Below are 10,422 nucleotides of genomic sequence, written 5' to 3' on the forward strand. Positions count from 1 at the left end.
CACAGGAAGGGTTCAAACCCAGAGCCAGCTAAAGGGTAACTGGTTAGCCTGGCTGACCCAGCCGGTGGCAGTTTCAGATGGCAGCTCCGTTAGAGTCATCTCTGTAAAGTGGCAGAGTGGTTGTTGGAAACGGTAATACATCTGATTATGAATGAAACCGCACCTGGAGATTAGGGGGACTGGGTGCCCGCTGGTCTCTTGAGGGGCTCTGGGACCCGCAGCACAGCTGAATGCAGGCTCTCGCATGGGTTAAGTGACAATACAGAATAAATAAGCGCACATTTTCGGCCTCAAGGTGCCAGTCCTCCTTGCTGTGGTTGTGGGAATGTGGGCCATAAACACCTGAATACTTCGCCCGGGGAAGAAAGCTTTCACACCCCAACGATGGGCTGGGCGTGGACAGGGAAGCCGCTGTCCAAGACGGACCAAGGACCCGTCTACCTTCCTTCGGGAATCGGGCTCCCTTGGGCGGAAAGGCCGCCGTCCTTCCATCCTGGGGCAGCGAGCTCCCCACATTGACGGCCTTGCCGGGGTGCAGCATGTCCTCCTTTCCCTGGCTGGGGGGGGAGGGACCGTGCATCGCTTGTCCGCGGCGGCAAGGGGAAAGCTTTTCCTCTGCGCGCTTCCCTGCCCGCCGCGGAGCTTTCATGCCGTTTCTAGAATATAGTAAAAGTTTCTATTAATACCCAACAAAAGCCGCGCGCGCTCAGGGGGCGGATCAGCGCGGCTGGTGCGGCCGCAGCAGCGCGGCTTAGCAGAAAGGGATTCCCTCTGACGTATTGCTAAGGATACCAAACAAACACAGCACAAGACCAAATATGGTTAATTGCGTCACAGGAACACCCGCAGGGCGGAGCGAGGGATCCCCTGCTTTGGCGCCTGAAAAAGCTTGAAAAAGACCCCTTTGCCGGGGCCGACGAGAGACCCTGCTTGGCTGGAGGAGCCGCCGGGACCGGAGCAAGCCACCGCCCGAGTTTGGGGCGCGCAGGCGGCCCGGGAGCCTGGTTTCGGCGACTCCAAAGTGGTGACGTGAGCAGGGACCCGCCCCCTTCCTTGTATAAATAAGCCCCGCTGTCGGGCGCGCTTCATTCATAAGATTTTGACCCGCGACGGAGACGGAGCCGCGAGGGATCCCGGCGGCGCTGGACTCCGCTTTTCGCCCGCGTCCCCGTGGCCGCCGCAATCTGAGCCGAGGCGCCGGGCTTTGCGGGCGCTGCAGGAACCGGAGGCAGGAGCGCTCCTCCCGGGAACCGGCGGACTCGAGCGGACGCTGCCACCGGCACTGCCCCGCCGTTGCAACACGTGGATCTAGGACCGGGCGAGCCCCCCGCCGCTCAGGGCGCCGCCTGCCCCGCGGGCACTGACAGCCGCCGGGGGAGGAAGGAGGAGCACAGCCAGCCGGCTCCGCTCAGGGGCAACTTCGCCGAACCAACCTCGCGGCGGCGGCGGCGGCGACGGCGGCACTCTCGGCCGGCCGCTCGCTCGCCGGCTGGCCCCGCTCGCCCCTCATCTTGGCTTCCAGACGACCCCCGCGCGGCCGCGGCTTCCCGCCTGCGCCCCCGAGGGAAATGTATCAGGGCTTCCCCGGAGACTACGACTCCACCTCCCGGTGCAGCTCGTCCCCCTCGGCCGAGTCCCATTACCTCTCCTCGGTGGACTCCTTCGGGAGCCCGACGGCCCCCGCCGCCGCCTCCTCGCAGGTAAGGAAGGGTCGCCCGGCTGCGGGTCTTGGGGGCTCCGCGGAGGGCGGGAGCAGCGCGGATGGTCCGATCCGGGGGGGGGGGCTTTGCGACCCCCGTCTGTCCTTCGCTGCTCGCCCCCCGCCCCTCTCATGGGCAGACTTGGGGGGTCCGCTCGCTTCCCCCGCCTGCATGGCCCGTCGGGGCGGCTGTTCCTGCGCGCGGAGCGTCTTTCCCGGGGCCTCCGGGCGCCGCGCCGTTCGAGGCGTTGCAAAGGGGGTCGCCGCCCTCTCCCCCCAAGTCCTCCCCGCCGTCCGCAATCCAACTCCGTCCCATCCCTCCATGCACGCGGCCCGGAGGAGAGGCGAGAACGCGAGCGAGAAAGGGGGGCGGGGTTGTGCGTAACGCATGACGTACTGGAACGCTTCGTACTGACGTGAGGCACGTACGGCGCGTTTTCCTCCCCCTCCTCCTCCCCGAGGCGCGCGGGTTATTTTGGAAGGCTGGCCCGCCCCCGTTGCTAAGGGGAGGAGCAGGGCTGAGGGCCGCGCGGATTGGCCGAGTGGCGTTCGGGCCGCGCCCCCTCCGACCCGCCCCTCCGCCGGCTGCATTCGCCGCGGTTGCCCCGGCCGGTCCCCACGCGGGTCGCGGGTCGCGGGCGAAGGGCTCCTGCGGGGCTGCCCGGGCGGGCGTCTGCCATGCCGTCCCTGCCCGGCGGCGCTCGAGGGGCGGCGCTTTGGCTCGCCTCCCCGCCGAGCGCCGGACCTCCTGCCCGCTGGGGACGATGGGTCTCGAAGTGCCGCCCTGGCCGGGAGCGCGGCTGCCCCCGGGCTCCGCTCCGGCCCCTGCCCGGCTCGGGCGACCCCGGGGAGCCCCCGGGTCTGGGGAACGGAGCCCGCCGGGGTGCCCGCCTCCCGCTCCGGGCGCCGAGGCTCGTGCCTCCCCGCGGGCTGATCTCGGCTGGCCAGCGGGCCAGGAGGAAGCCCCCGCCAAGCAGCGCTCGGGGTCCCGGCCAGGGCTTGACAGAGCCGGCTTTCGGCTTCGGGAGCCCGCCCAGAGCTCTGAGCGCTGCCTTCTGGCTGGTGACCCCCCCCCAAGTTTGGGCCCCTGCATGCTGGACACCGGAGCAGTGCAAATGGGGGCCGCTTTGGGCGTGGGATGCCCGTGGAACCGCCTGGGGGGGGGCTGGTGCAGCCCGGGAAGTGCTCCCCGTCTTTCAAAGCAGACCCCTGTAATGAGCACGTGACCCCTTCGCTTCCCTCCAGGAGTGCAGCGGCCTTGGGGAAATGCCCGGATCTTTTGTGCCAACAGTGACTGCTATATCCACAAGCCAAGACCTCCAGTGGCTGGTGCAGCCTACCTTGATTTCCTCAATGGCCCACTCGCAGCAGCAGCAGCAGCAGCAGCAGCAGCAGCCACAGCCTTCGGGGCCACCCCCACCCACAGTGGACCCCTATGACCTGCCCGGCCCCAGTTACGCTGCCCCGGGAATGGGCACCTATGGGGCTGGCCCTTCGACTGCCCCCATGGCTGTGGCCACCCCACCTCGGTCCAGCAGGGCCCGGCCCCGAAGGGCACGGGAAGAAACGGTGAGCTGCTTTTTATTCCTCGACCAGGAGATCATGAACTCTGTTCCCTTTGCTTGCTAAAAGTTTGAGATCTCCCAGAAGAGATTCCCAGTTTCTGTATTGTGTCCTTGGAAGTTGGGATGCCTTGAGGGGGGGGGGCTTAATATAGCTAGAAGAAGTAGGGCTTCCTGAGGATTGTCCCCCAGCACCCTAACAGTCCATTCACCACTGAGAATCTATTGTGGGTGTTTTCACAAAATGGGAATTGTGTGGAGTGCTGCTGCTCACAAAAACACACATTCACCTCAAGAAATACAGAGCGCCTGGCAGGCAGCCCCCTTCCCCAATTCTATTCTTGGGAGGAAGATACAGGTAGGGCAGCAATGGGTGCGCTGCAATTTGCTAAGCTCGCATTCATTTTTGAAAAAATAAAAAAAAATCTGGAAAACGGAACTTCCTGGTGCGATGAGTTTGATGGGTTGCAAAGATCATCTTGATGATCCTTTATGGCTTCAAATGCTACCAGGAAATCCAAAGGACGAGTTCTGCCAGCCCCACATTTGGGGCCAAACAGAAGCTAGTTCTGCTGAACCAAAAGCTGCATTAACCAACATTGGGCGAGTTACTTGTGGCTATAAGGTACTATTCTGATTTGACATGCCTTGAGGAGGAGATATGTGGAGCCTGGTGGTGCAGTGGTCAGAGTGCAGCACTGCAGGCTCCTTCTGCTGGCCTCCAGCAGTTGGGCAGTTTGATTCTCACCGGCTCAAGGTTGACTCAGCCTTCCATCCTTCCGAGGTTGGTAAAACGAGGACCCAGATTTTTGTTGGGGGCAACAGGCTGACTCTGTAAACCGCTTCCTGTAAAGCAGCCTGAAGCGGTAGATAAATCTAAGCGCTGTTGCTCTCAGAAGGCAAGGCTCTCCAACCTTGGCAACTTTAAGACTAGTGGACTGCAGTGCATGCAGAGTCCCCTCTTGTGAGGCACACAGACTCTTGAGTTTCATGGGGAAAAATAATTTCATGGTACTTTCCCCCCCCCGCCCCAATTTAGAGCATTATCGGTTTAGAAATATGCTAGGTCTATTTATTTAATTTTCAGGTTTTATAGACCACCTTATCTAAAAGATTCTGGGTAGGGTACAAGGCATTAAGGTTATGAAAAGCAAAACCAACATGATAAAAACCAGCCTTAACCATAAAACAAGCCTTGAAAACTGAACTGGGGTTGAAATAAATTTGCTTTAAAGATCTTTAAAGTGTTCCAATAGGCAAGTTTGGTTTCCCTCCCCCCCCTTCCCTCCCCTCCCCCTCCATCTGTCACAGAGGGTGAAGACGCAGTTCCATCTTCCCCTCCGCATTTTGGGGGTGCCTTTAACTTGCCCTCCAGTTGCAAGGAAGTGCCAGGCCCCCTGGCCTGATCGATCTGTTCTCTCTGCTCGCACAGCTGACCCCCGAGGAGGAAGAGAAACGCCGGGTCCGCAGGGAGAGGAACAAGCTGGCGGCTGCCAAGTGCCGGAATCGACGACGAGAACTGACCGACCGGCTCCAAGCGGTGAGTTTTGGTGCAAACGGGGGGGGGGGACTGAGTCAATGTTATCCTTGTTCCTTGTAAAGCCCCCCAGGAGGGAATCTGGTGTCTTGTCCCTGCTCTGGCTGCACAGAGGCTGCCCCATGGGGTGCATGTTGTCAAACCCCCCCCATTTCATTAGGGCTCTGTGGGAGCCCCATCCAGGCTGATCGTGTCCCTCAAATGTCCTTCCGACTCTTAAGTCAAAGGCTTCGGCCATTCGGACCTGCTTAAGCGAGGATCCAGTCATCAGGATAGATCCCTGGCCTTGAGTTACTTTACCTTGAGAGGACTTGCTCTGATCTGTTTTTAGGAGGAGGGATGTTTGATTTTGAATTAGAATCGCTCATTCTTTTATTCCAAGGGGGCAGGGGGGTCTGCGGGGGGCGGTCCAAAAATCAAGAATGCAGCCCCAAAGCTGCCATCGCAGCTGCTAGAAAGCGGGCAGAGCTCCCTCTGTGCTGCTGCCGACGCCATCCTGACTTTTCTGACCGCACTTGGCAGGGTTTCCCGAAAGTAAGGTTTGGGGGTGATGCTGCTCCACCAGCCCTCCGAAGTGGAATGCTCCAGGCCAGGGAGGCTGCTGGGGCACCGCTCTGGGTCTTCCAGCGGCCTGCTTGGGGGTGGCCGAGGAAGGGGGCCCCCTTGGACCTTCTCCTCCTCCTGCACTCATGGGCCATTTGGGGAGGGGAGAAGGGAGAAGCTTCCTCTGCCTCCCTCACCAAGGTCCGGTGGGGGGTCTGCTGCAGTGAGCCACGGCCCAAGCCAAACCCACAAAGAAGGACCCCCGAAGCCCCGCGGAGGCCAGAGGTCTCCCCTGGGAGGGACCCCGGGCCCTGCCCCTTCAAGCAGGGGGCAGCCTGGAAGGTGGGGTTCGGGGGGGTGCGCGGAGGGGTCCCAACAATTAATGCTTCCCTTGAGCTGCGTCTCCAACGGGCCTGGAAGGAGCAGACAAGACCAAGGAAGCGCTGCTCCAGGCCGACCCAGTTGCCTCCCCCCCCCCAGTTCCCGGCTGCTCCAGCCCCAGCCTGACCGGTGCTGCCTCTTCCCCAGGAGACGGACCAGCTGGAGGAAGAGAAAGCCGAGCTGGAGTCGGAGATCGCGGAGCTGCAGAAGGAGCGGCAGCGGCTGGAATTCGTCCTCGTGACTCACAAGGGCAGCTGCAAAATCCCCTACCAGGACATCACGGAACTGAGTGGGCAGCCCGGCCCCTCGGCAGAGGTCAGCGCCCTGGCCATGCCGGTCAAGGAGGACCCCTTTGGGCCCTCGGCCCCCTACGCCTCGGTGCCTCTGCACTACCAGCAGGTCCTGGGCGGACTCCCGGCCGTAGCCCCGGCCCCGGCGGAGGTAGCGTTTTCTAGTTCTTACTTTAGCCATGCTGAAGAGCTGACTGAGCCGTACCCAGTTAACCCTTCCTATACGTCTTCGTTTGTGTTCACCTACCCAGAGGGAGCCACCTGCGGAGCCAGCCACCAGCGGAACGCCAGCAGCGACCACTCCCCGGACTCTCTGAACTCTCCCTCGCTCCTTGCTTTGTGACACTCAAACCCACAACTTGCGCCTTTGGGTCTAGCCTGCCAGCCCACCCACCCCTGCCAGCGCCGGGCTGGGCAAAGGGGGCCAGAGCCCCAATGTGCCTGGGCGCACCGCCTGGGAGCCTCTAACCCGCTCTGCTGCAGCCGCGGCCTCTAGCCCTTGCGATGCGCTCATTCCCTCCTTGGGGGTGCAGCACACGGTGGAGCCGATGGTTGTCCTTTGGCCCCCTCCTCGGCCGATGCCCACATCGAGAGGAGAAAGGAGGACGTTGCTGGGGTGTGAGTTGGGTCCCTCTCCTCGGAGGGCGCCCAGCCCACCTTTTCCCCTGGAAACAGGATTTGCCTTCTACTGAATTCGCACGCTTGGTGGATCTGGACGATGCCGTTTCTCTCCACGCTTCATCACTGTTGCTGTCAAAGGGGGCCGTGCCAGGGGGCTGCCCTGCGGAGAGGAAAACTTAAGGGGGAAGACCCCCCCCCCATGCTGCCCTCACCCAGCTCCCGTCTTGTGGTGGCTTTGTGAACTGTGTTAGCTGCATGGTTTTAAAACTGGCACTTTACCGCTTTCGCAAGTCAACTTCGCATCCTGAGTCTTGGATCACCCGGGCTCCCTTCCTACACGATCTGCTTCCTCTAGGATGAAAAAGCCGCATTAAGTGGCCGGTCAGGACAGACGTTGTGTGGATTACTTGGGCACATTCCTGCTGAAAGCTTTTGTCATATTAAAGTGGGCCAAAATGCTGCAGCCTTGCTTCTTAATCGTCTGTGGACTTCTGCAAATTGTAAGACTGATTTTGGGCATTGGATTCTCTGAGGCCCGGGCGATATTTCTTTGGTGGGCATTCGACTCTCCCTGAAACCTTCAGCCAAGCAAATTAATTGTGCCATCAAGTCAGTGTCGACTTTTAAAGATTTATTCTGGTTTCCAGTTTTGGAAATGGGATTGATGAGTGATATAAAAACACTTTATCTGGGAGGAAATGGTAAAATCTGAAACTTTCGAGAAGCCAAAGGAAAGGGGGGCCTGCAAAAAAAAAACACCAAACCAGCTGAGATTTTTCTTGCAGTGTTGTGGTAGTTGGGCTGGCCACTTCCTGCCAGGCCCAGCGGTGCTTTCAGTGAGTCCATCCACCCGGTGGGCTTGACCAGTGGACTTTCTGCATTCCCTAGAAGGGATCCACTTCCTTTGGCCACCTCCCTCCCTCAGTTTCTTTGAAGGGGCTGGTTTCTGGAGGGGCTGGGGGGAGGTCGGGGCTGGGTGACAAATACTGTGAAGGGACTTCTGCGAGTGACCGCTTTCCCTGCAGTTGGGGACTGGGTTTATGTTTCCTGACCTTGGCCAGTTGCACCTCGAACTCATTGCATTATCCCACTTAGGATGGTCAGCTGCAGCCGGTCTGCTCTCAGGCCAGGCTGCTGGATCTGTCTCTGCTGCTTTAGACTGGTAGTGTGGAGTGTGACCCCTTCGGTTGCTCACTGCCTCCCCCTCCCCTGCCTTGGTCTAATCACACTGCTGCTTTTCCAGGCCTGTGGCATGTAGGCTGCTTCTCCTGGCCTGGGGGCTCTTGGGCCCCCACCCCACCCCCTAGCTGTGCCAAGTGCGCTTTCTTGGAGAGCACCGGCCCTTCTGAGCGGCCCCCGAGCCTCCCACCCAGGGACGCTTCCCCTTTTGTGCTGGGGGCCCTCAGCTGCTCTGCATCCCTGGGGTGTCTTGTGCCGCCTGCTCCCCCCTGTGCCTCTGCTGAACCCGCCTGGAGTGCGTTTCTGGGCCGAGAGAGCTGCTGTGCTGCTTCTCGGCTCCTCAGAACTCGCCAAGATGCTATTCAGAATGTTTCCAAAACTTCTTCTTGTGACCAAGCTTTGGATGTTGTGTTTTTTTTAATTATCTTATTTTTTTAACCTATGGACTTTTATTTAACCAACTTTTTATAAAAAAAACAAACAAAAAAGCCAAAAGAGATCCTTACTGGGGTTGGGGGGATATTTTTATTTTTAATTATTGTTATTTACCCCTTTGTGCTGTAATATTTTTTTGTGATGTATTTGATGAAGCCATCTGAGGGCTGGTAGAGGGAAGGCGAAGTGAGACCCCTGCTTTGGCCCTCCTGCCCTGCACTTAACTGGTCAGCAAAACAGCAAATAAAGACAGCTTTGGGAAAAATGCACTTTTTATGATGAATATATGATCTATTTTTTCAAATTCATGTAAAGAAAAAAAATGAAGTGCAATAAAAGATCTCAAGCCGTAGATCCGCCTGGCTTTCTCCACACTGAGACCCGGTCGCCCGCTGCCGTCACCCTTGGTGTCTCGGGTGGTGGGCTTGGGTGGGGCTGATGAGAAGCCCTTGTGGGGGGCTTCCTGGTGTCACCCCAAGATCCACAGAGGCTTCATCACTCCTGTTAAAAACAAGCATGTTTATTGTCTGGTGGTGTCTTCTGCTAAGATTTGATCTCCTGGAATTGTTGAGGTAGAGTCCTGTTGCATATGGAGGCTCCACTGGTGCCCCGCCCAGTCCAGCCCACGGCCCCCGGGGTCCCTGCCGGCCTCCCTCCTGCCCCCTCCTCGCTTTGGCTCCTGGTCCTGGAGGAGGGTTGGCCACTGGCCCTGCCTTGTCCGGTGGCAGCAGCCGGCCCAGCCACTCTGGATCAACCTGCCCCCCGCCTTGCAGCCTTTCACAAGTTCTAATACAGGCAGTCCTCACCTTACAACAGCTCATTTAGTGACTGTTCAAAGTTACGGCACCGAAAAAAGTGACTTATGCTCGGTTTTCACACAATAATTGCAGCGCCCATTCAGGGTCACGTGATCAAAATCCAGGCGCGTGGGAACCGGCATGTACTTACGACGGTTGCAGCGTCTCAGGGGGGAGCACGTGATCCCCTTTTGGACCTTCTGACAAGCAAAGAAGGGGGGAGCCAGATTCACTTAATGACCGTGTCGCTAAGTTAACTGCAACAATTCACCTAACGACTGGCGAGAAAGGTCGTAAAATGGGGCAAAACTCGTAACAACTGTCTCCGTTAGCAACAGAAATTCTGGGCTCAGTCGTGGTCGTAAGTGGAGGACTGCCTGGGGTTTCCAGCGGTGGCTGAGCTGTTGTGGTCCTTGGGCTCCCTCTGCTGGCCACACTCCCAGCCAAGCTGGAGGGAGACGGATTGACCGCCAAGTTACTCCGGAGGCCAGGGACTGCGTGCCTCACCCACGAGGGCCCCTCCCCCCCAAGGCCTCCCATCCGTGCCCCCATCACCCCTGCAACTGTCCCCCTCCACTTGGCAGCCGGGCAGGGGCTCCTCTTTCCTCCCAAGCATCAGGTCCTTCTCCAGAGAGTTTGGCGAAGATGGATTGTTGTGGGCTTCTTCCTTTAATAAATCTCGCTTTTCCTCCAGGAGATGCAAGTGGCACAGATTATATTTCCCCCTCCTGTATTTTCCCAACCACCACAGTGGGAAGCAGGTTCATTGAGTGAGGGGCTGTCCCAGAATCCCCCCAGGATCGAGGGGTTTTGCATCAGGGTCTTCCCACTCTAGTCTGACCCACGCCTCAGTGCTGGGGTGAACCAAGGAAGGCTGGTGGGCACGGGTGGCGTATGGCTGCCACCCCCAACGGCAGTTGTCGTAGGCCAGGGATCTCCAAATCTGTGTACTTCAGCTCCCAGAATTCCCAAGGCCGGCATAGCTGGAGTTGGAAGGGATCTTGGAGGTCATCTAGTCCAACCCCTTGCTCAGGCAGGACACCCTATACCATTTCAGAAAAGTGGCTGTCCAGTCTCTTCTTAAAGTCTTCCAGTGTTGGAGCATTCACAGCTTCTGGAGGCAGGTCATTCCACTGATTTAATTGTTCTCGCTGTCAGGAAGTTCCTCCTTAGTTCCAGGTTGCTTCTCTCCTTGATGAATTTCCATCCGTTGCTTCTTGTCCTGCCTTCAGGTGCTCTGGAGAAGATTGCACAGCCAGTGTCCAAAATGGAGTCAGAGAAGTCGACACAAACTTGTAGTTTTAAATAAATACATATATTTTACAACTATATATATATATATATAATAAACCAGATAGTCAAGCAAACAGGAGCATGA

At 58.5% G+C, this 10,422-nt stretch overlaps 1 protein-coding gene across 2 annotated transcripts; it reads left to right on the forward strand.

Moving 5' to 3' along the window:
- The first annotated feature begins 1,568 nt into the window (after nucleotides 1-1,568).
- FOSB (FosB proto-oncogene, AP-1 transcription factor subunit) lies at nucleotides 1,569-6,355 on the forward strand. 2 transcript variants are annotated; one of them, XM_015820673.1, is made up of 4 exons: nucleotides 1,569-1,700; nucleotides 2,945-3,268; nucleotides 4,694-4,801; nucleotides 5,870-6,355. In XM_015820673.1, exons 1-4 carry the CDS (start codon nucleotides 1,569-1,571, stop codon nucleotides 6,353-6,355), a joined length of 1,050 nt encoding a protein of 349 aa, XP_015676159.1. The 2 variants fall into 2 exon arrangements, with proteins under 2 accessions (XP_015676159.1, XP_029140810.1); XM_029284977.1 differs by lacking the exon at nucleotides 4,694-4,801.
- Nucleotides 6,356-10,422: the final 4,067 nt, after the last annotated feature.

The sequence above is a fragment of the Protobothrops mucrosquamatus genome, unplaced genomic scaffold (genome assembly GCF_001527695.2).
Source record: "Protobothrops mucrosquamatus isolate PMUCROS unplaced genomic scaffold, P.Mucros_1.0 scaffold1157, whole genome shotgun sequence".
Lineage (NCBI taxonomy): Eukaryota > Metazoa > Chordata > Lepidosauria > Squamata > Viperidae > Protobothrops > Protobothrops mucrosquamatus.